This window comes from Diprion similis, chromosome 4, assembly GCF_021155765.1.
Source record: "Diprion similis isolate iyDipSimi1 chromosome 4, iyDipSimi1.1, whole genome shotgun sequence".
In the NCBI taxonomy this organism is placed as follows: Eukaryota; Metazoa; Arthropoda; class Insecta; order Hymenoptera; family Diprionidae; genus Diprion; species Diprion similis.
This window is the reverse complement of record NC_060108.1, coordinates 26,351,913-26,378,668: the sequence shown is the minus strand read 5'-3', so window position 1 is coordinate 26,378,668 and position 26,756 is coordinate 26,351,913. Positions and strand designations below refer to the sequence as shown.

The 26,756-nt window shown below is 36.2% G+C and overlaps 1 protein-coding gene across 1 annotated transcript; it reads left to right on the top strand.

The window, feature by feature from the left end:
• Nucleotides 1-3,174: 3,174 nt before the first annotated feature.
• On the top strand, nt 3,175-26,478 carry LOC124405747 (protein tweety). The gene is made up of 9 exons (XM_046880914.1): nt 3,175-3,280; nt 18,078-18,308; nt 20,811-21,083; nt 21,200-21,534; nt 21,616-22,047; nt 22,173-22,274; nt 22,355-22,588; nt 23,558-23,751; nt 23,844-26,478. The coding sequence occupies exons 2-8, from the start codon at nt 18,171-18,173 to the stop codon at nt 23,727-23,729; spliced, it is 1,686 nt and encodes a 561-aa protein (XP_046736870.1). The 5' UTR covers nt 3,175-3,280; nt 18,078-18,170; the 3' UTR covers nt 23,730-23,751; nt 23,844-26,478.
• The last annotated feature ends 278 nt before the right edge of the window (nt 26,479-26,756 follow it).

Sequence of the window (26,756 nt, the reverse complement as noted above, 5' to 3'; positions counted from 1 at the left end):
ACTATTTAAACACACGTACATCAACACATACACACACACGCACATGCACACGCATATACACACACAGGTTCAATTTCTTATTTATACTGTATTTCTATACAAAAATGTACGAGTTGAATGTTATATAGTAGGAAATCCATAGATATTTCCCCTATTTCGCAGACTGTTTCGGAGAAAAGACCTATTTCCTAATTTACCAAAGTAAAATATTTCAATGAGATTTACCTATAGGTAACAAATAAATTAGGTAATAGGTCGATCGATTAAATACTTCTTCCTATTGATTCATAAATTTTTATGTATCACAGATTATCAATGTAACGCATCGTCAATTCTACGTCGGATCTTGTACAGAGAAAAATGAAAGTGTGCAACTTTGACGCTATATGTATAATCAGTCCTCAAATTTGACAAGTTATTACATATGTACAGGCGCTTGAAAATTTTTATTCTTAACCATGACCACGGACGTAAGTTTATTCAATTTGAAAGACTTTCTGATTTCCAGGGCTACTGCACCTAACTATGTTCAATCGAACATTGAGTAGAATTGACAACGCATTGTACATCGAGTCTGTGTTTAGATATAATATTTATATTGTATTTGTATCACCCACTAGTGGCCTTATCGAATATTTATAATTACATTGGAAATAGATTAATAATATTGATACACTATTTAAATTATGTAACGTTTTAATATCATCATGTACCGTTTGAATTATGTGTAGCATTTTTAATACGAAAAGTATGCGTCATCCATGTTGGCAGTTTCGACTGATTAATTTTAGTCGACAACCTGCACCGCACAAGTTGAACAGATTCATATTAATTCTACATGATTATCGAGTTTCAATCAATTATAATCATTCCAGATAGCTAAGCTATGTTACAAAAAAAAAAAAAAAAAAAAAAAAAAAAAAAAAAAAAAAAAATGAAAAAAAACTCAACTTGAATTTATTTCCATGTACGTAGGTGATCAAATTATTTGAAGGTAACATTGCTAGTCACGCATCGTGGTAAGAGTTAGCAGCTACGAACGGGAGGAATATTATGATATCACAATATGGAAAAGTAAAAAACAAAAATATTGTTGAAAATCAGCCGTAATCTTTATAAACTCAGTGTCGAAAATCATACGAGGATGCAGCTGGAAGCTGTATTACAGTCATTATATTCAATGAATTTTTGCTACTAACGAAATTATCAGTAAATAATGGGGTATTGCATCAAATATACAAAATTCGAAGTACTTCAAAATGCCCATTGAATCTTTATCAACGAATGAAATCCTCATACGCCGTATTTAATTTTGTTTTCGATATTATTGTAACGAAATACCCGCTACAAGTAATCGTCGAAACTTATTGCGCCAGCAAGATAGAAAAAGATCTTTGTAAATTATTCTCATATATTTAATAATCATTCAATTATTGTTATTCTTGTAACAATTGAAGAATTGCTTATTCCATTAAAAGAAAAACAGTAATATTAATAATAACGATATTTTTTGCTCAGAGAATACTTTGTCCATTTTAAACTGTAATAACGCCAATTTTAGTAAATAATCCACAAGCGTATGGATACTCATAATATATATATATATATATGGTATATAGATATACATATACAAGCCTTACATACACTGTGTAAATTGATCTGTATCTATAGGTACGTACATAGTTTTATTTTCGGAGGCTCTGAGGATCGTTAGGCAAAACATGGTTGTATTTGTATACATATAGGTAATGATAATGATAATTATACGTCAATAACGACATTTGTTGTTATTGTTGTTGTTATTATAACAATTATTATTCAGTACTGCGTAATTGCGTTATTCTAGAAAAAAAAATTTAATACACATAATTCGTATTTGAAGTTTATAACAGTTGAAGGGAAAAATTAGAAAAGGAAATTACGCGGATTTCACGATAATTAGTAGTGTACGTTTGTGTGCGTGTGTTTGTGTAAACAACTTGCGTGTGATTAGAGAATGTAAAAAGTTTCATAATGGTCATTTCACTAATAGAAATCTCTTATTCATAAGATGGAAATGTCTGTGAAAAAGTCCAGAGAGATAGAAAACGAGGAGTCACTTTGATCTTGAAATTTTACTGCATTAGATCCAACGTATGTGCGTGAGCTGAGCAATATAGTGCCCCATAGATGTAATCAGTCGATCGTTTTAGGTAAATTACAGGGTTATCGAGGCACGTTGAACCTCGTACAAGCGGTTAGGCTTGTATTTTCTTGCGTCAAATTGACGCGACGTCGAAAATGGGATGAAAAATACTTCTTTTATTATAGCATATACCCTTGTAACTGGGTATATATATATATACATATATTCCTGTTGATAGATTGCGTCGTTTGATTAGTTTCCAGTGCACATTATACACGATCTGAATCGACAAAATTTATAAAATGTTAACATTGTAATTGTTGAAGCTAACAAAATTGGACGAAAAAAACGTGAGAATGCACTCACACGCATGAATAATGGATGCAACTATATAAATTTACGACTGATGATTGACAATGCCTTACAAAAATCAAACCTCTGGTGTAGAGATTGCCGACATTATATCCTCGGAGCCTTCGGGGTATTTTTCTCTGCAACCTTGGGCATTCATGTGAATATTATCTATTTCTACACAACTAAAAAGAAGATAAAAAAAACAAATAAATACACATGTAAATAGTAATAGTATTGATAATAATTCTCTCGTTACCGCCGCGATGATATCATACATTATATATATATATATATATATTATATTGTACAAATATATAATAACAGGTACGAAGAATTGAAGATTATTATATTAATTATTACTATTATTATTATCATTATTATTATTATTAGAACTTTTTTAGTAGCTATTTTGCCCCATTTGTCATGTTTCATCCATACATACATCGTGAGGTTATTGATAAATACATACCCATACTCGAGAATGATTTCAACGATTGATACGACGCATAGATACGAATAAAAATTTATAAACAGATAGACAAGAAAAAAATATTTGAAACCGTATCTCCCTACGATGAGTTAATTTTTGAATTTTTGAAGTCTTGCCGCCCCATCGCTTTCAACATGGCGTCGTCGGTGTGATAGGCGAAATCGCCGCCGGATGGCGCTGGCATCGCTCTCGTCGCGTACAGCAGATTAGTAAAAATCGCGAGTCGGCCTCGAGCCCGCAACGAGCGTAGTTGTGTGAGGTGTAACCCAGTGCGCGGTGTGAATCCCCGACGTTTCTAACTGAAAACTGAGGTAAGGGCATAACCGTTGTTATTCATTCATTGTAAACAGAGGCCCGTTGATCTCAGCTACGAAATCGTCGATCCTGCAGTCGATTTACCGAGTCACAGGTATATTATCCTCGGCTGTGACAATTCTTTCGGGACCCTCCGATGGACAACAAAAAATGGCCTTCGAGTGTCTCTTTGTATTATACATACGACAAATAACCACTGGTTACATTCTCGACGATCTAATATAATTTCGACGACGATGCTACGTTCTGCATTCTATTCGTCGCGCTCGTCAAAATCAAGGACCGGCCAGCGCCTATCCCTGATCCTAAACGGGGAGGATATTAGTGCAGGGAACGCGGCGCTACGTCCTCGTCGCCGAAAGCCACTCGTGTAGTGTGTGTGCGTGTGTGTGTGTGTGTGTATATGTGTGTGTAGGTCGGGATCGATACATTCATCTCTGCCGCTTGTGAGCGAGGGTGGATTTTCACCGGTTAGACTCTCGGGGGCGTCTCTCCCTCCTCCTGCTTCTCTTCCTTCCTGTGTACCCACTGCCACCGTTTCCCGTTCGTTTCTCCCCCTCCAGCCCTCAGGGTCTCATACTTACGTACCCGCCATGCGGGCCCCGTTTACGAGGTTACGTTACGTTACGTTACGATACGGTACGATACGATACGATACCGGGACAAAGAACCCCTACGGAGATTCACAACTACGTTGCACCGTATGATGATGATGATGATGATGATGATGATGATGATGATGATGATGCATAACTGACGGAAGTATGAATCAGTGATTGGTCGGTAATTTGATTGTCAAGTATTTAGGGGGGGAAAAGGTTTATAATGTTCGTTGTCTAAAGTCATCAGACTCTGTTTTGAAGAGAGCGAGAGGGAGAGAGGGGGGGGGGGGGGGTGGCGGTTGTAGGCATAGACTACGCACGAGTGCAGATAAGAGACGAGGGTCGCTGATAACAGTGCAGTTATTGTTTACTTGCGCCGACTACTTGTACGGAAACCGAATTCGATACTGACGCAGGCTAGTATATTTAGCCGTGGGATATGAGGATTTGATATCTAGTTGCCATGTTTTTTTTTTTTTTTGTTTTTTTTTTCTTCTTACCGTTTTGCCAATTTGGGTATGAATTTTTTATTTTTATTTTATTTTTCTTATTGCAGGATTGCTTTGATTTTTAGACGATGGATAAATATTCATGTGGAGAGAATTTGATCAGTGGAACGGAATATTTTACAGCTTTGAGTGATCAACTTGTTTTCAGAATCAATAAAAATCATACCTCAGACACAGTGTCACGTACAGCACTGATGTCCTGCATACCTGCATACTCGTTTTATTCAAATACTTCTATAGGTTAATTTTGCAATTATGAGATGTTATACGTACGGACTAACGTTGATTCATTAATCTTGTAAAATATTTATTGTAAGAACTTGAAAAAAAAAAAAAAACGTAAAATTTGAATCCATTTGTTTGGAAGGCAAGAAAGAAGAAAAACAAACAAGCAGATTTGTTTGTGGTTTTTTTTTTTTTTTTTTTTTTTATTATAAATATATTCAGTGGTAAAAAAAAAAGAGAGGAAGAGCCATTTGATCTTCTTTTCCTGCATCCAGTTTTTAATTACTATGGTAATCGAAGTCGGGATATGTTATAATAATAACAGTGTTGGGAAACTATTGTCGTAGATAAAAATTGAATATGCAATGTGTAGCTGGCAATAATTAGCAAAAGTGGCGTTTCAAATCGCTAAGCCGTTACGCAAGGCTCCGTCGTCTTATCACTTCGCTTCTGTATAACATATACTATATATATCTATATATATAAATATATATATATATATATATATATATACTTAATATAATCCGACGATAAATTCAAATCACGGATGATTTCTCACGTAACTGTTTCGTACGAACGATACACTCTTGGCCTATTGTCGCTGGAAAAAAAAACATAAAAATAACAACAAACTACTAACCAAGTCCGTGGTGATTTAAAATGAGAAGAAGAAGAAGAAAAAAATAAAACAACTCGAAAAATTAATACGACACAGCGAGGAAAAAAAAAGAATTTTTGTAAGACGATTTTCAAGTCGCATGATAGAAAAATTTCAAGGTCTTTTTTGCGATTTATTACTGAATACTTTTTGTGCATGCGAATTTAAGTCTGTTCTATAATCAAAGTCCTTTAATAGTCTGTATGAAAAGTATAAATAATTTTGTTTCTCGAACGAAGAGAAATAAAAAGTATTTTTCCTTCTCAGGAAGCTTAATTGCCGCACAATCACTAGAACAACAAATGTACGATTGAATCATTATCCCGGTGATATTCCCTGTGCATTTTCAGTCAAGAAATGCAACGTCGCAGTGCAGGTGACTTAAGGCACGATGGTTTGCACCTGACGACGCATTCCGGCGCACCTAATTACTAGACGTGTTTGAACCGTGGCTCGATTAACGCCAGTCTTGCTGTTCGAACGATATCAAGCAGCAAGCCAAGGTTATAATACGTTTTATGAATGTACATGCATACATTCATGCATACCGCGTTCACATTTCATGCAACACGCGGAAGGAAACTCGCGGGCGGAGTTTGGAAATGGGGCGCGAAGAGCTGGAAGAGAAGAGACGAAATCGTGAAACAAATAGAATAAAGTAAATGGAAGAAAAAAATTTAAAATAAAATAAAAAAAAAAAACCAAAAACAAACAACGACGAAAGAAGAAACGAACGCTCGCTCGTAATAGAGGACTCGCCGGATGCAGTGAATATGTACCATATATATATATATATATATATATATATATGTGTATAAGTACATTCATACATATATATATATATATGACGAATAGGTGGAGAGATGCCGGATCTGGCGTACACGTATATATATATATATATATATATATATATATATATATTGTGTACTTGTATATATATATATATATATATATATACAAGTAGCGACAAAACTCGTCTGCCAGGAACGACGTATTTAACACGACGAGAAAGCTCCTGGTATAATATAATCCAAAAAAACAAAGAAATTAAGCAAAAGGAAAAAAAGAAATGAAAGAATATCGTGACGAACTTTTAATTTGTTTTAATAAGACGTTTGAAATTTTAAACTAGATTAGCTGCCTCTGTCGTAAGTATGTTGATCGAACGGTTGACGAGTTGTATCGTGAAAAAATGAAAGATTAGAAATTGGTAATTTAAAATTTATCAGGCGTTAGATAAAAAATTAAATTGGATTTTGTACAACAAGTTGTTAATTTTTTTTTTTTTTTCCATTTGTCACGGCGCGCAAATTTTATTGTCATTATTATTGTTATAATTCAGGGATATATACACTTGAAATCGCGATGATTATATTTCTACCCCGTGATAAAAATTTGCAAATATACTTTTGTAAGTAAGAATTGAATCAACGACGAGCAATGAGTCTTCTGCTCGAGTCGGCAAAAGTCATCGTAACGATTTATGCTGATTGTGAGCAGAAAAGCGTGATTTCGCGATTTTGGAATTGTATTTCAGTGAACCGTAACGAAAAAAAAAAAAAAAAAAAAAAAAAAAAAAAAAAAAAAAAAAAAAAAAAAAAAAAAAAACACTCGTATATATTTCGAAATCTCGGTTCCTTAAAAATGATCGTAAAATTTAAAAAATAGGCATTTTTTTCTCTGAATCTTTCGTCGGTATTACGGTAACGTTTTACTTACTTCAACCTCGTCAAAAGTTGCACTAATTGGAAGTTAAGAGAGCTGCACTACTTCGCGAATAACGACAACGACACTCGAGTCTCTAGCTTGGAATTGCGTCATCACTGGGTGCGCGACACGTTCCATGGATAGGTATAAGTATAAAAATAAAAATGCCGAACTCGATGCACTTTTCCTTGTTGCAATCTGCAGACGCGATGGACTGCGGTGCGTCAGGTAAAAAAAAAACAACGTATACTTAATTGATCCGAAGAACAATTATGTAGTTGCAATCTTCGCTTCTTCTTTTACTGAACCGAAACTGAACCAGCCATAATAACTGTCATTATCATCTGCCAGTGACAGTGCTTCTTGCACTCAAGGACGCTTCTTTGTTTCACTCGCAAAGTGTCAACAGCCAGGAACAGAGTTTAATATGTAGTTGCAAATGGCGCTGCGAGAAGGTACGAGAGGACTTTGGAATTTGATTAAAATTGTATACATTTTCGACACGTGATTCAACGTAAGAGATACCAGCGACAGACAGAATATGGGAATTGTGATATATATATATATATATATATATATGCATGTGCGCAGAATTGGCAAAGAGAACGAGAAGCGTGTTTATCAAGGAATAAATTAATCGGAAATGTACTTCGTCTCGTCATTATTAATGCGAATAATTAATCCAGAGAAGAATCTTCTTTTATTCAAAATTTTGATTTTTTTTTTTTCATCACTTCAAGCTCTACATATCAGTGCAGTTCACGTTATTTATATATATATATACGTACACATTCATATTCATAAAGCTTTCGTATAGTAGGCTGTAATTATATAGAGAGAGAGAGACCCTAATTCTCGCTGCAGTTCACGTTCGTCGACCCATCTGCTCGCCACATTTGTTCGATGAATCTGACACGTGGTCGCCGTAATCCCGCTGCCACGTTTCAGGATTTAGGGTATATATATATATTTATTTTATTTTTTTTTAGAAATTTTTGGAAAAATTGGAGAAAAACTATAATATCATAATTTTTTGGAAAAATTTCGGAAAAACTATAATATCATAAGTAAGCATGTAATAAGATATTCTCATTAGATAGTCTTACATACAAAATCATACGACGTCGTATCGTCGTGCATTGTATAATGCGTGTGTGTGTGTGTGTGTGTGTGTGTCTGTGGTATTGACCGCTCAGCTAATGACCTAAACACTGCGTACTTCCGGTCGTTATTATATTACAGGGCATCGTTAGTTGACTCGTCGTAAAACCCAGAGTAAAATATATATATATTCATGTACACAAGAATTTTACGTAAATCAGATATAAAATGTAACAGTTTGTGTATATTCATAATGTTAATGAAATCTTTCAATAACCTGTTTTTTCTTTTTCTTTTTTTCTCAATTTCACTATTTCTATTGTCAATACAGTGTCAAGGTTTACGAAATTTCTTTAATGGAAATTTTCAAATTATGAAAGAGAAGAAAAGCTTAAAAATAAAAATGAAATAGAGGAATTAATGCTGCCACGTTTTTGCCGGTAGATTAGATCGGTAATTGCAGTGAAATTTAACGATTAGTTCTCTGAATAAAGGAGCGGAACCGAATGACGGCTATATTGATGACGGCAAATCGTGTCCCGCAATCGGAAAACCAGGGGGGATCGATCGATCTAATTACTTACTGTTTACAGAGCGTTTCGACCAGAGATCCTCGCTGGCTGCTCCAGACTATTTCATACAGCTACTCAATCGCCTATCGGTTTCCGATTCTGATCGGTATAACGCATAGATGCACGTTACCTAAATACCTTCATGCACTTGCAGTGAACCTGCAGTGAAGTAAAAAGCTTCTGGAAATGACACTTGCTGTAAGATTAAAGATTTATCAGTATCCGGTTATAGAACTGCAGATTGACACAAAATCAAAGGAACTATGAAATCAGGGTTCAAGAAAGTTCAAGTGAAGTTTGGGATTGAAAAGATTTTTTACGCGGGTATAATTAAAATAATTCTTGATATTAGAAATCCCTGCAGATTTCAAGTATTTTTTGTTTTTTTATACGTCACGGATATGCAATGGTAATTTTTTAACGAAGATTCAACATGGCTGACTTTGATCATAAATTCATGTCGCGTCGCATTGAATATTATGGAAATTTGGGGAAAATAAGGTTGAGCAAGAATGCAATTACCTCCGACGTATACACGAGCACTTTATTGCACTTCAGAGCTTTCATTCGTTCGTTCATGGTATTCCTTCATTCAATCGCGCCCTTCGTCACTCAACCCTCGACTAATTCGATTAACACTGGCAGCTGCTCATCGCTTGACTCAATAGATTTGCGCGATAGTCGACGATCAGAGTTGCAAAAATGAAGAAATTCGCGATCAAACAAAGAGTATGCAGAATTTTTTATGACGTCTTGTTATTACAGATGACCAATATATATATAATACAGTATAATTGTAATGACTGTATTATATATTATTCTTTTAAAATGCTGGATATATTTAAATTAATTCGTTTGTGTCAAACGGATTAAACAATATATATACGTCGTGATAAAATTTTAAAACAAGAAATAAATAAATAATACTGAACTGAGTTACAAATAATTTCAAGAAAATTTAACAATGCACGTGATTTGTTGATAAATTTTTCATTCATAATTTAATTCTCGAGTAATGAAACTAAAACAAATTCAAAAAGAGTCAAATGTTTACAATGATACAGTCGCTAATAAAATTGATAAACTTATAAGTTTGACCGCGCCACTCTTAACACACAAAGCCTTCGGCTTTGGGGCTATAAATTATACAAGACGCAGCTGCGGCTGTCGTTTATTGTATTGTACTTGTATAAAAAAACAATTTCTCAATTCAGGTGAAATATATTCCACTCTAATTGATATACGAAAAGCAAACGGTGTGCAATATCGGGAGACCGCGAACCCGGCGGCAATATTTCATATCGTGCTTCTGCACTATAACTGTGTTGTTGTACCTTATATATATATTATTATACTTACCTGTTCTCGGTAATAAATCCGTTTCGTTTTTTGTTATTTTATACCCTTACGGAAGGAGATAAAGCCTGCAAAATTACGACTCGACGCGCTATCGATAAGATAATATACACAATATATCTAATAACTTAAATTAAATTTTCTAGGGTGATTCATATTGACAAAAAAATTTTGCAAACTCGCTTAATACTCGCCTGACTATTCAACGTTTTATTACGTACGAAAAGAAAATTTTCTTAATTATACTTTGATGTAAAATTATTCATTGATCTACATTCGAACACTGCATTAAAAATTGAAACACGCAGAAGTCTTTGATCAGTATAATCATTCATGCAGAATTACGTTCTCACAGGTTTTATCAGAAGATTATCTTCTCTCGTGATAAAAAAAAAAATTGACACATTTCAGAACCTTTACCAAACATCTGAAATTACCTATTTTTTTTATCCAAAAATTTTGAAAAATAAACAAACAAATAAATAAATAAATTAAAAAATCATATATATATAGATTAAATCCGAAGCTTCGAGCAAGATCGATAAAAAATTGACTCGAGGAGTCCCGGAATTAGATGTGCCTCGTCTATCCACGCATGCATGCAGAGGCTGCTGATTTTGGTACCGCTCTGTTTCCGTGATCGCGAAGTTGCGTCGGGTGAAACCGGAAGTTGGGGCGATAGACACGGAGGCGCGGGTCGCCCGAGAAGAGCCTCTCTTCTTGTACTTCCGTACGTAGGGACTGGGACTAGGTACTTTATAGCCGAGAGCGAGAGAGGGAGAGAGGGAGGGAGAGAGGGTGAGGGGGAGGGGGAGGGAAAAGGGTCGCGGAACTCGGCGCGGCGCCGGCTCCGTCGACTTGGTCCCCGATCGATTCCCGGGTGTGAGTGAACCCGTCTCTCTCCCTCTCTCCTTTCCTCTCTCCCTCGCTCACTCACTCACTCCCGTCCGTCCATCCCTCGGGAGATCGCCACGCCTTTTAGTGTGTTGGTATGTAGACGTAGGTATGTCGATCCCCGAAGAAACTTTTATCCATATGTGTGCATATTTTTACCCCAATTTTTGCACGCACTTTTCCTCATCATTTAAGCGGAATAGAATCCGTATATCGACTTCTTGTGTCACGGCATTGCACTTGTTTCCTATTGCACGCGATATCGTTTTTTGTTCCTTTTTTTTTTTCATACATTCACGTTTCGAGGGATATGAAATATGACTGGGAATATCATTCCGGTTTTGTTCGTTTTATAATTTAATATAATTGCAATAATTAATAATCGATAAATATTGAATGGATGGATGTATGTATGAGAATTCCTGCAGGGGTCAGATGCCTAGTTGATGTATATGTATTACTCGAAGAATGTTGTTTAGTCATAATTTTGCAAAATTTCTGTTATAGAAAGTTATAAATCATGAAAAATCATGTTTTGTTTGTGATAGTAATTTTATTGTACCGGAAAGAGATTGAATTTCATTTCTATAATGATCTCTTGTTTTCTTTTCACACCCGAAAAAAATCCGTTTAGAATTGTTAAGGCCATGTAGCAGTTCTACCCTTACCGACCGAGGAAACTCGCCCTTTTTCTTCCTGTATAAAATAAACAAATGAATGGCAAGAATTCAGAAAAGTTACTCATATCCCAAAAATGGTAAAAAAAATGTGTCGTTTTTTGTACGCCTGTTACTATTTTCACATTTCCCGCATTCCAGGGGCCAAAAAGTGTTTTGCTAAGATACTTTCCGCCATTCTGGAAAGAATGAGGAACAAAATGAGCCATCGTGAGATTGATTTCATGCAATATTGCGGTCGCTAAACGATAAATAGGACTTATAACAATAATTTCGTGAATAAAAGATGTTCTCACGTCGTCATGCGGCGACCACGTGAAAACCAAGAAACGCTAGATCGTGCGTCTAGCTGATCGTAAAAGTATCTTTTATTTACGAAACTATCGTAATTCTTAATTTTCGTTTAGCTAGCTCAATATTGCACGAAAACAATCTCACAATGGATCACCTTAATCCTCATTCTTTCCAGAATGGCGGAAATTATTTCAGCTATACATGTTTTGGCTCATTTAATATAGCAACAAAAAGGGTGAGTTTGCTCGGTCGGTAAAGGTAGGACTGCTACATGACCTTATAGAAACATGTCCACTGTACAGCATGCATGATGGCGTGAAATATACAAAGATTTAGATCTCTATGGTTTGAACAATAAACGCTTTATGGCCATGTGCTTTTTTCTCTCCCTACCCTCCCCTTCTCTCTTCTCTCTTGCTTTTTCTCTCTCTCCAACACACTTTTCTGCCCTTCATATTTCGTGCAGAATTACTCCTCGTAAATACAATTTAGAGAAAGAGAGAGTAAGAGAGCAAGTTTTCTGACGATTAGTACACAGTCCACCATTATGGATTAGATATATATATATATAATACTTATGTGTGTTGCATGTTTGCCTACATACCTATATATACGTGTATATACCCATATGTGAATATTTTTCCCCTGTGTTATGCAACCAACTGTGGAGAGAGAGAGAGCAAGAGAGAGAGAGGGAGAGACGTGTGTAAATAATACTTAACTCACGCGTGTATGTATATATATATATATATACGCGTATAATGCATGTATGCTTGTGCCACGTAGGTGGTGGTTACGTGCTTACACACGTCACGCAAGGGCCACCCCTGCGAGAAGATATAGAGGGTAACAATAAGCAGGGCCACGACTCTACGACACGAGGAACGACTTTTTGGGGAGATCGCATTGCGTATACATGATTGTATTTTCCTACCACCGGGCGTCTATTTCCTTGAATTTATTTATTTATTTATTTATTTATTTACTTACTTACTTCTTTTTTTATTTCATACAATTTCCTCTCCCCTGTCGTCACTGTAACACTCTAGTCAGTTGACTCGTATTACGAAATTTTTTTTATTATTACACAAATCAACTAGAATATAAATTTCGGGATCGTATTATTTTAACGTTTTTTTTTTAATTTTTGTTTTACCTACAATTTTCGTACTCGTACTTATATGTATGTACCGATTTCGTAAGTGAAGAATTATCTTCGTTCATCTCATTTACTCGGTTTTCAAAATTTCTTCAGGTGACTGGGTAGTTTACACTTTTTATTATTAATTCATTTGTAACTACGAGTGTGAAAAATTAACTTCCATTTTTTTTAGGTGTATTAAAAAACTTGTTACTATTGTAGGAATAAAGTGTCCTATTGTTACACCTGCGCCTGGGGAAAGATCTATACCTAATGAAATACGTGCTGCGTGTCATGGTTTTCTAAAATCAATAAAGGCGGTATGTCTTACCCGCTATATTATCCAGCTCCATGGTTGGATGAGGGTACAAACTGTTATACGTATGTATGTACATACGTTTCGTGCCCCGGGTCTATATGGGCCGCGCTAAACCGTCACGGTGCCGGAGAGAGAAGAAGAGAATAACGAATAACGAATAACGCAAGAATTCTATTTCACGAGTTTGAATACAGAGAGGACGATTTAAATATTCGAAGATAGACTTTTTGCTGCGTTTTTTAATCGCTTTTAAAAATTGTTTTACCACATGCACCAGCTGTCTTAATATTAACTGTGAAATTTGAAAATAAAGTCTAACGGAAGGCGATGAAGAAAAACATGTGAATTTATTTAATTTATTTCAAATGCAAGTCATTTAAAAGAAAGTAAACTTTAACGAACATTTAGTGGTGGATGAATTGTCTTCTTCTCGACCGGAATCAATCAATTTTTTACAATGTTATTAATATATTCCAGTTGCGGTTGCTTTTTTCTTCTTCTTATTCAAAACACTATCCAATCCAACAAACAAACAATGTAGTCAATAATTAAATGATTTTCTTCGCTTTACACGATGAAAATTTTCCCGGCTTGCATGATAATTACGTATATCAATTTGCGGCGTAAGTAGAAAACGCATCGAATATATTACGATATTTTTTTGTACGTAACTTGAACGAATTTCTTTTTCTTCCGGTAGATACTTCCAGCTATAGATACATATATATGCATGCATTTACACAATATATAGGATTTATATATAATGTGTATGTGTGTTGTATATGCATCGTATAAGGTACGCCGGAAGTTTATTCGTCGGTCTTTAAACACTCGATTTCCTGCGACCTGTGATCATTAGATGAACGGGATATAGGCGAAGCCGCTTACAAGTCCAGAGCAGCAGCTGTTCACGGATGCAGCCGTGGTTGGTAGACGACCTGAGATATGAATCGTAATATTCACGGACAACGTTGCGTATATATATATAAGCCGCCGCTATCGCCTACCGATCGTTCGAAACCGCTTCCCAAAAAAGAGAACTTTTAAATCCCCAAAAAAAAAAGCACCTGCACACGACGGTTCGGTTAAAAAAAAATCTTTTTTCTCCGCTGATGAAGGGAAAAAAAGAAAATAATCACAATTATTTCGTGCATAAAAGAAAACTCCAGTCTCAACCTTTTTTTTTATATTGGATTTTTTATTCCGGTATGTTTCGCGAACTTTTCACACGTCACGTTTTTGCTTCCCAGATATCCAGGTGAAACTGGGTAAAGATAATCTGTGATTCAACATTTCGAACAATTCATCTTTCGTTATTTTATTTTCACATGTTTTAAATTTCGATATATCGTCCATTCGCAATATGGATCATTCCAAGTTTTTACCTCCACCCTTATTACACTTTTTCACCATCCCAGAAATCTGATCGGTTTGCAAAGTTTAGTCAACCAATCGGAATGCTTGGATGGTAGGGAATGCGAGAAGTGAAAAATCGCGATGCCCCCCCCCCCCCCCCCCCCCGATAACTGCGTAACGCATCTTTCTCTCGTCATAAACTATGTACATACACCTTTCTGCTCACACCGGTTGATGGATATAGACCGTCAGAGTTCGCTGCATGACGCAGATGTCTCGAGTACCATGAGGGTGGGAGGGAGGGAGGGAGGGTGGCAACGTGGTGCTTCGGAACCATTTCGGAACCGTAGAAACACCCGCTCTAAGTTGTGTAGCTTACGCATCTATGCGTGCGCATTCGGTAGAAAGATATCACCTATATTGTATCCCTTCGCCTTGCCTTCCATTGCCTAGCTTCGCTTTCGTTACGTACTTTTATGCGTACTTATATGTATACATATATATACGTATGTGTGATGCTTGTACCGCATGTGTAGTATATATGCTCCATGACGAGGCTGCTGCTGCTGCTGCAGCTACTGGTTGCGATATGTTGATCTCTTCAACTCTCTCGAGTCTCTCAAGTCTCTCAAGTCTCGCCTTCTTCCTCATCCTTCTTCGCGCGCGGTTGCAGCTTCTGGGAACCCACGAAACCAGGAACGCACTTAAACAGTCGTAACTTGTAACGGGAGCCTTGAGTTGTGAGAAAAATAAAGACGGGATATATATATATTAAAAAACCAAAACTTATATGTAGCGTGTTATGTCTTAAACGGTAGCCCGGTAGTCGCATTATTTTGTTGACGGTGTGATTACAGCTGCGTGAAAAATGTCATCTCAAGAGATCCAGTTTTGAGGATTTTATTATCGTCTCTGCCAGGAAGAGAAAACTCCGTACTTATTATATATTAATTCAATTCATCTATATATGTATACACTTTAATTCAAATCAAATTTTTTTTTATTTATTTCTCTATCTTACGAACAAACGTTTCAATCTACTCGTCAAATATATATATATATATATATATATATATATATATTATTTCATCAAAATTTTAACGAGAATTCAAATTTGAGAATTATGATTACTACTGTATAACGTTGAAAAAATTTTTCGAACACTCTGTATGTAAGCGTGTAAATGTATCATAGACCTTTCTATCTTTGCACCATCGTGGCTACAACATACACTCTTACATCGCCGCTTTAGAATATTTACATACACGTTTCACGTATGCATGTATGCAGAGTATTTTCTGCCCTCCATGACTCACTAATGCAGCTCGCAAGCCTCCACTCTCTTACGCCCTGCAGTGATAACTGCTCCAGAAGACACGGGAGGGGGGGGGGGGGGACATTTTTCGCCGCGTTATTTACTGCTGACCAAATGCTGCAATTATTAGTTAATAATTCGGTTTATTTCCAGTTTAATAAATTAAATCCAATGTCAATTCGGTGCCGGATTTCATTTAAATTCTTGCGCTCAGGAACGACACTCGTTATTCATATTTTTACAGAATGAGATAATAGAGGAAGTTGACGTCATGTGGTTTTATATGGAAGTCTCTGACCCGTTTTCCGCAATAGAATATATCATAGTAATTTTTACACAAGTTAATGACCGCGAGTCTACACTGTGAGAAACGAGAAGAAATTACATTTTTATAAAAAAGAAATGATAAAGAAACGAGTAATTAAAAAATGTCATTAGAATTTCATTCATCCATAATATGTTATAATCCGGGTGCATTTAATTTATTAATTTTAATTGATGATGGAGGGGAATTTTCTTTGCTAAATTAAGTATTTAAAAACTCTACGGAATTTTGATTAAATATTCAAAATGTCGATGTTCCCTGATATCATTATTTCCCCATTATCTCGTTCGTTCAGCGTCAGCTTTATTTCGTACAGTTCATCTTAAGAAGAAGAAGACGGCGACGACGAACCCTCTTCGTCGAGCTAATCGTGATTTTTGAATTCGGTCCTTGAACCCCCGACCACTCTTATATTGCCTACATAGGAGAAGAGGGCCTAAGAATATACACTCGAACTTTCTCTTTAACGGCCCGCCGTTATCGTCTTCCGATGATGGACAAAAACCGGAAGGCGATACTCCCGGAATTCCATGGCGATGATCGTGTCTTCTTCACGAAAAAATACCATACCTGTATGATATTACAGTTGACGGAAAGCCCTGACGTTGTTTCGCAATCGTCGCGATTTTCTTTTCAATAATTCGAGGTAATCTCTGATTCGTATCGACACAAAGAGCTCAACATATAAATTAATATGTATACATGTATAAAAAAAAATTAAAGCCAGCACAAAGAAAAGAAGAAGAAGAAAAAGAAAAAAAAGTTAGTAGCACATGCTGTGCTTTTCCAAGTATCGTACGCAATCAGAGTCTCTATTGTTCCTTTATCTATAACGATCTAAATACATTTCTTTTCTAACAAAGAAAAAAACTACATGTATTCATCATCCGTAAGCACATGTATTATCTATTCTCAACTTCCGCCAAATTCTAAATGTCGTCGCGGTTTTCCTCTGTGTACATATCATTTCCTGCAGATCTCTAGTATTATATACATATATACAATAATCAAGAACAAAGGATAAAATAAAAGTGGGACAGGAATTCTGCACTTGATCGCTTTTTCTTTTACTTTTTTTTTTTTTATATCTTATTAAACTTTTTTTATAATCCGTACGGTTCCGTTTTATTTTTCCTGTCGACTTCTGCACACAAGTGACCTATTCCTGTATGCGTCAAACGGGTTAGTGAGTCGTTTTATTTTTGTCGAGAAGGCTATAATAAATATATATATATAAGGCTTAGAGAAAACAACGTTAAACACACTGATTTCATTAATTAAAATCATTTTAGCCGGTATAACAACGCCTCGACTAATTGAATTTTACTCCTCGTGTATGTAAGCTTGGATGGCATCGCTTGCGCGGCACTTAACTCATTTAAGAAAAATCTCGATGGCGTATACCTACGTAATAATATGTGTATATATATATATATATATATAACGAAACGATGCGACGTGCTGCACGCGACAATTACGCAATGCTATAGTATAATAAAGACAAACTGCAGCCTGATACGCGTGTATAATGGTTCAACACATTTAAGGTGCGTTCGTAAAGTACTGCTGCACGTGCATCAAATTACAGGTTCATGATTTCCGTTTGCTGTAGATACCAATTCGCATGCGTAATAAAATTGTATACGTGATGTGATTTAATTGCTACCGTATAGAAAAGGACATGTATTCAGCAGCCAATTTTAAAAACTCATCGTTTTCTTCTTCTTATTCCTCATTTGCAGCCAGAGCATGTCCTGACAAGTGGAGGAAGCTGCTAGCAGGTTGCGGGGAAAGATCCAAGGGGATTGTCGGATAGATAAGGATTCTTCTCCAAAATGGCGGGGGGTCAACAGCAACAAGAACAGTACACGGTACCGCAGTTGGCAAGAATATTTCACAACCTCCCTCACCTAAACGTATCTCTTCATTCCGTGAACAACACTTTCAATCCACACTCGGAGATTTATCTCGAGGTAAGCTTTTTCGATCAAATCTCTACACGTACTGTTTCGTATTATACATCCGATTCCCATGCACGTATCGTATACAATATACATATATATTTAGACGCGCATAATAAAATTACAAGGTGAGCATGTATTATAAGAAGATGACTGCAGCACCAGAAGTCGCTGCAAATATGTACATATTTTCGTGTATCATGCATCTTGTATATGAACATATGTGTGTATATACATATATATTAGGGCGGCGCAAAAAAAAAAACCGATTATTTTTTTTTTTTTTTTCGAGTCTCGTGTGACAAAATGTTAATTTTTGATGTTTTAAGAGCCCACTCCAGAGGACAGCTCAGAAAAAAAAATTTAAGATGTCGCTCCAAATTTTAAAAAATGTCAAAAATCGTCAAAAAATTAAATTAAAAATATTATATTTTCAGTATTTTGTTTGATTTTTAATTCATGCCTTGGTGTATGGTTATTGATTCTTTCTTACTAAATTAAAGAAAAAAAATGTATGAAATTTTAATATGAATATCAAAAGGTCGCTCGAAAATATCTAAAGAAATGCACCGAAAAATTGAAAAAAAAATTATGAGCGATCTTTCAAAATTTGCTGAAACTTTCGGAAACTTATTTTTTTTTGTCTACAAAATTATACCGTAACGAGAAAAAAAAAATTAAACAAAAAAAAATCGATTTTTGACAATTTCTGACGTTTTAAAAAATGTGGAGTGACCTCTTAAAAATTTTTTTTTGAACTCTCCTTTGGAGTGGACTCTTAAAACATTAAAAACTAACATTTTGTCGTACGAGACTCAAAAAAAAAAAAACACTCGGTTTTTTTGCGCCACCCTGATATATATACATGTATAATTCGTCTCGTTGGTGGAATATGTAAGGAATCCTATGTGCCACGCGTGGAATTTTCAGAATCCCCCGAAGGCAGGTAACGCGAGTCGTTGAAACTATGCGAATACTATATTATACTATATATATATATATATATATATATACGTTGTGCGTTGCGTAAATTCTTTTTATTACTATTCTATTTTATTATTATTATTATTATTATTAAAATTTTCAAGTCCTTCTCAGGTCAAGTTTCAAACAGTCGGTACAGTTTTTTCAAGTATTATATATATTGTATAGTATATATATTGTATAGTATATATATTCTAGCCTCGGAATGAAATGAATTTTGTTATATTACACGCATAGTTGTTGCGCAATTTTTGTGTAATATGACTCGATGGAAGTCCTCTAAGGTTTCGGTTCGATAGTTCCTGGTTCGATTTCAATTGTTACCAGGCAAGTTTTTTCCCTCACGTTCACGAAAGAACGACTTCCATACGAGGATTTGAAATTACAAGCAATCAGTTTTTACGGTGAAGATATTCCGATTATATATTCGATGTAATTTTATGTATAATATGGGTGAAAAAATTTCTTATCGATTATGTGTATATATATATACATTTCTTTCGCAGATTTCCACCACGTGTTTTTCTTTATGTGGTTCATATTACACAAAGCATTATTATCCTGCAATAAAACCGCGATAGAAGAATTATCATTAAATAGAAGCTTACGCGTTTTCAAATGAATCACCGGAAGCGAGGATTTCCTTTCGTCGAAGTCGATGACCATTCGAAACGAATCATCGTGGTGTATCATGTACCAAGTCCGAGCAAAACCAAGTTCATATTCTTCTCTGTATTTATGATAATTATTTTATAATCTTGGGTTAAGATCTAACGGAAAGTCATGGGAAGTGTTCGTTTATGTCCGCGGTCTTACTGCTTACGACGTTACGTCGTGTAACGTAATGCTATAGATAATGAGAATTGAAAAGTTGCCCCACATCCGTCGGTTGTTAATACAACGAGTGTATTTATTCGAAACAGCTAAACAAACAACCGCTGCCTGTTTTTTCAACGTCGGAACCAACGACGTTTAGCTTGGCTGTTGCGCAAGGTGTTCAATTTTTTCGGAAACATTATCCTCTCGGTCATTTCAAAATCGTAATATATGATGAATTTGGTTTTTTTTCGATCAATGCTTTGTTCGTTATACTTTAACGCTACTAAATCAACACTCGACGAATCTCTCATAATCTTAAAATCCGTTCTGTTTCAAGCACAGGAACACAGAGTACAAGTATAAGTTGCCTAGCTATAGTAGTACGTCTAGCAGAATTATCAATCAAAACGAATCTGCAGATTGCACACTCGGAGCTCTCTGCATTTCGAATCAAGTTCACTGTTCTGCAGTTTAACAGTTTGACGATTCAATTATTCCGAGGCTCGTCCAGATCAATTTTACAATCTAACAAATCATTAGTGGTTAGATTTTCCGCATTCATTATTCAATTGCTTAGCGAGTGCGCGGAATGAGCTTCAACGAGCCGGCTTACAGGCCACCGATTGAAAGAAGCAGGTATTTTCTTTCCGTGAGCTGCACCCTTTCTCACGGCTTTCATTATTATCTTTTCTTCTTTTTTTTTTTCTACAGAGCTTGGGTATACTTGGCAGTATCCCGGCAGCTTGGCTTATTCTCACCCTTCTGGTCCTGCTGGTTTATCTCGTGACGAGATGCTGCGATCGGAAACCAAGACCAAGGAGATCCATCGCTCTGTTGAAGTGTTCGCTTGCCATACTGGCTCTGTTGTGCTGCGGTGCTGTTGCTGTTGGTCTCTACGGCAACGATGACCTCCACAATGGATTGGTACAGCTTATTTCGGCGGCCAAACACGTCGACGGTATTATTATGGCAATAAGAAATCAGGTGAGCTTTTCTTCTACGTTTATCTCAGTCCCCCCCCCCCCCCCCCCCCCCCCTCCTCAATTACGGTCTAAAGACAGAGTCGACCTTGATTTGATTTTCCTATTTCTTGCACGCAGACTGGTACGATAGAGGCAACGCTTAAGCAGAAAATTCAAGTGCAGTTAACAACTCTCGAAGACGCCTTCGACGCGCCGACGAGTAACAAAACCATGCTGGCAGCGCTGCTCGCCGCCTTGGCTAGCATGAAACAGAATACAAGCATCGCCGCGAACCGTAGCATCGAGATGAGAAGACCACTGAGTGGAATTGGCTTGGCTGGTGCCATTGGAATGGGGGAGAAAATCGAGCAGTTAAGGTGGCCAGTTACCATGGCTGTTCTCAGCGCCCTTCTTGTTCTCTGCGTTGTTTTACTCGTCGGCGTAGCTCGTCACTCTCGATGCGCTCTGATCACGTGAGTTTCTCGTTTTTTTTCCTCTCTCTTCCAACGCGAAGAGGTCGCACAATTTTACCAAAAATCTTCTCTGCGTTACAGCTTTTCCGTGTTTGGTTTGTTCGCCGTGATAGTCTCGTGGCTAATGGCCTCCCTTTATCTGGCGACTTCGGTAGCTCTAGGAGACCTCTGCGTGGCTCCGGATGATTACTTGACAAGGGCTGTACCTTCGACCCTGGCTTCCGAAGTCCTGTCTTACTACACCCACTGCGAAAGTACTCGGAGTAATCCCTTCACCCAGAGACTGCGGGACGGTCAACGAGCTGCTGTTAACATGCGGCAGAACTTGAATATCGTTACACAATTAGCCGATGACTTGTTCAAGAATCAACAGCTTCAACCCAGGCTTAGCAGCCTCATGACCGACGTAAAATCCGTCGATCGTCTCATGTCGAATCTCGCCACTCTTCTCGACTGCAGACCTCTGCAGAAGCAATATGTTAACGCTGCGAAAAGTCTTTGCCATTTAGGATTGTGAGTATGAATAATTTGTTCGTTCTTGTTCTTCGAATAATTACTACAATGATCTATAAATTTTTTTAAATCAATTAGTCGTTTCTTCGTATCTGATCTTTAATTCTTTTCCCTTTACTATACAGATACGGGCTGACGTTCATGCTTCTTGCGAGTCTTGCTGCCGGATTGTTTTTCACTGTACTCGTTTGGGTCGATTCGCACACGTGGATTTACATACGGAAACGGTAAGCACCGTTCGGCAATTTCGTCAAACATCTTGTCGTATACTCGTTTCTTTATAATCATTGATCTCTTGCTCCCGCAGACGTGACTATCATCAAGTGGACGAGCAGGATCCGTTCCTCCCTCCGTCGGCGGCTTCGCAGGCTATCGCAGCACGCACTCTTCGTGGCCAAGGGTCGTACCCGCCTACAGCCCCTCCTAGTATTCAAATTGGCAACAAAAATGCTATTAAGCAGCCCTTGTTGCTCACGCCTCCCCCGCCGTCCTACGCAACAGCTACTGCTCGAGCACGTCAACTGCACGAGAGCATGCTCAAGTTTGTGCATGATTAATATTTATATTTTTACATTTTACTTTACAGTCAATGATTCAAAAATAAAACGAGTTTAACAATTTTTCAAAATTACGCCGGTTTTGCTCGATCTTTGTTGTGTAATTTTTATTTGATTTTCGTTTTTTTTTTTCCTTATTTTTTCATAAATATTTTGTTGTAACTTTGTTTTTTCCTCTCTCGACTGTTCTTTTTCTTCTTAATATTTACGATCGAAATTTTATCCTTTCTTTATTAAATTTCTAACTGTGTCGCCTCAGTTATCATGTCAAGGGGACTAGGAACTTTTGCTCGAAATGATTAACTTATCACCAAGTAGAAACGATTCAGTGTTGTTAATTGCCAAGATTTTGGCACCATCTAAAGTCAGAAATTGATCATTTTAATTAACTTTTCCCAGCCCTCTTACAATAATTGTTTTAATCAATCTGATAATAAATTCGGAACGGCATGTAGTAACAATTGTTTTGATTTTTCATTAAAAAAAAAAAAAAGAAAACGACAATAACAAAGATAACTATGAAAATGTAAATTACCTACATTTATAAATAACACCGTTTAATTTGACGTAATTATTGGCTGCTGTATGTAGAATTGCGCGCTATTAATATATTAGCATATGATATACATATAATTACGTAATCCCGAATGTTGCTTTGAATGTTTTCCTTGATTTTTTTTTCACATCCTGCGAACAATGGGCTTATAAGTAAAAAATGTTGCATTCTGATTGATTCTTATATACAGAATAACATAGATTCAAATCGACTTCCTTATTAAACTTGAGCGCAACTTTACATTTCTAACTATATATATATATATATATATATATATAAATAGTATATATGTATATAAATGATAAAGATCATAATGACGCGTTCGAATGATAGCGAAAGCAGCAACTTTATTTTGTTTTATTTTTTTTAATTTTTTTTTTTTCATTGTATGTTACAGAGGTGGGGGTGTCAACGGGGGAGGAGCCGGGGACATTAAATCGGCTCAGCATAATCAGCAATCGGCAAGTGGACGGACTGAGCACCACAGGGCTGGACTCGGAGACCAACCTGGCCAGTACGCGACTTTAAGCAAACAGTGCAAGACCCTTGAATCTAGTGATTTCTACTGAGGGCACGCCCCCTCGGGACCTGGTAAGACCTGGCTCGAGTCATACTTCTCTGCTTTTTCACTACCGATATCCACTCGTTCTTTTAATAACTGATTCTTCGTTTCCACCTTTCAGGAAGAGAACCGCCCTGGACGCCAACTGTCGCGTCTTTCACCGGGACTCTGTCGCACAATAATTCGCACGGCCCAGCTCATCTAGCCACTTTCCAAGACTCTAGAAAAACTCAGACACTTGATCCGAAGAACCTGGCTAATCTGAAACGCGGTCCAACTCCGGCATGGAATCAGAACCGACCGTTGCCGCCTAATCCATCCCAGCCTTCCTGGGAGTTTGAGTCGCGTTCTCAGTCGAACATGAATCAGTTCAGATCCCTAGTTAGAAACAAAGCTCCTAATATCAGAATACAAGATCAGATGCAGGATCAGGTTCGTACCTTGGACCGTAATTTTTCAAGAGGTCAGTTTAATAATGGTGGACAAAACAATGCTGTACCGAACATGTATGGTACGTACAACAGGGCTCAAGCTAGGCAGGAAAAACCTGTTCCCACCTTGAGTCAGGTACAAGGCAGTGATCCCAATTTATATGCCGTCACCGAGTTGTAATTGGGAGAGTTTTGTGGGTGTGACGATCGATTTGACGATAGTTCATTAGATTGTAGAGTAAAACTTTCGAAGAAACTGAAACAAAATTTCTCTATACAGAGAATAAGAAATTGAATACAGCTCACGATCGACAAATACTGTATGTGTATGTGTATGCATGTATGTGTGTGTGTGTGGAAATATCAAGAAACATAATCAAAACAATCTTCTTGTATCTCATTAAATAGTGAATCATCCGTAATACCATTAAATGGAAACGATTTTAAACGCACATACCGGTTAAAGTTTAATAAACGGTTTATCATATACTCAATACAAAATACGTACATATAAATGGGTCGATGAAATCAGAAAGGAAAAGCAGATAAAATAATACACATGTTACCTACTTTTCATGGTAAACAAATAAACACTATTTAATTGGCGGACTGATATGGGAATGATTTTAACGTTTCTTTGATCGCTTGAAATACTATTCGTTGATATCTCTGGAGAGTTCGGATTATGTAAGCTAGGCAAAGGATATGCGATTTATTGAGCGACGGGGGTTTATTTCGAGTTCTGAAATTGTCGCCACGACGATAGCGGTAACGATAATGAGGGGGCGAAAAACTCTTAGATCTAATTATGTGAAAATAGGTTGGTTGATTCGTCGGTGAAAACTTTATCGAATATTAATGTTGAGAAGAAACCGTTTAACCGTCGGTTGACGAAAAATGGTAATAATACTCATTGTTGCCGTATAGAAAAATTTGGTTGTAGTAAATTATACGGTGTATTATGTTATACAGGAGTTATCGAAATGGACGTTGGAATTCGCGTGCGTTGGTTTTTGGCGTTCTATCAGTTCGGGTTTACATTTATATATGAGTTATTTTCACGAAAGATTTTACGCAAAACCTACATATTTATATATTTCAAATTACTAATAACGTAGATCACTGAACATATATATATATAGAAGAAAAGTAAGAATGCTCATTTTCTAATGAACTGCTGCTAAGAAAATGTAGGTATATTTATGATCTACAAAAGACATAATTATTATTGATGACGAGACGTCATTGTTTTAATGCATTTAAATATCTTCCGAGAGAAAGACGAATCAAGAAAAAATTCTAATGTGTAGGTATACTGAAAGATAATTTTGATATAAATTGCAGACAAACGTTTCAATTCATTCTAACATGAGAGAGAAGAGACGGGAAGAAAGCACACAAATCTGTTCAATTTCATCGGTATATCGAGCCGTTGGCAATTGATTAGTATGAATTTTAATATATAGCTATATACGAATGTGTATATATGTGTAAGTATATTTGTTATCACTAACCCCATTGATTTTTCTTCCTCTTGAAAAAAAAAAGCAAAAAAAAAAACTGGAAAAAACCGATAAACAAGTAATAGTAATATTAATATTCATAACTTAACGCATATTGTATGAAATGCTGCCCAAAACTCAGGCCACGTTTTTTAAGTACAAACACATTACGTCAAAACTACTGTATCGATTGATGAAACTATGGAAAAATTCCATTGAATTTCATCAATTTATCGATCACAACCACAACAACACGGATTATTTTCCAATACTACGATATAATATCGTATCTACTGTAATCTTAAGAAATACTTGCGCAGGCACGGATATAATAATGTAGAATTGTTATATTCACACAAGATCCCGAAAAAGGTACATAAAAACGTTTACTTTAAACGGATTTCTAAGATTTTTTGGGCGTAAAATTACCTGTAATAACGATGGTGATTTTTTCCTATCACGTAACTAATTGAATATAGACAAAAAAGGAGAAGAAAATAAAAAATTGCAACGAAACTGCCAAGTTAGATGAAAAAGATTTCGGTTTAGTTTATAAACAATTTGAATAAAACCATTGTATATATAATGCTGTAGCTGAATGAAACTTCTACAATGTGGAATTTTGAATCTTAATGTGTAATCTAAGGATAATATGCTGGAATAACTTTTTATTTCCATACCCCGTTTACAATAACTTTGTAACAGTTTATCATTCGCGTGGTAATACGTCACACAATTAGTACTGAAATATTCACAATTTAATTGCACACCTGTTAATTACGATTTACAATTGAAATTTATATCACTTGGGGGAAAAAAAACAGTTTTCTGTTATCATTCCTGGAAACGCTAAAAGATTTACATCACGTGTGTGTGCAAATTCGTTGATACGAAGATGTAAGCGATAAGAGGATCGAGTGAACGTCGGCCATAATGTAAATATTTGTAATATTTATTGAAAGTAGCGTATAGGACAATTCAAAGTAGAATAGTAATTAATTAGTTTAATTGGAAATACTGGTACATAAATTGATTTGATGAGAGGGAGAAAAAAAAAGGTACATTATTTTTTAGTGTGATAAGAAAATAGTCCTAGTCAGT

Excerpts from the sequence above, each read along its gene's own strand:
- LOC124405747 (XM_046880914.1), top strand. The coding sequence starts at position 18,171 with ATGGCGGGGGGTCAACAGCAACAAGAACAGTACACGGTACCGCAGTTG. Across the intron at positions 22,048-22,172 it reads AGTCTTTGCCATTTAGGATT|ATACGGGCTGACGTTCATGC; the intron begins GTGAGTATGAAT and ends TTTACTATACAG. Across the intron at positions 22,589-23,557 it reads CTGCACGAGAGCATGCTCAA|AGGTGGGGGTGTCAACGGGG; the intron begins GTTTGTGCATGA and ends TGTATGTTACAG.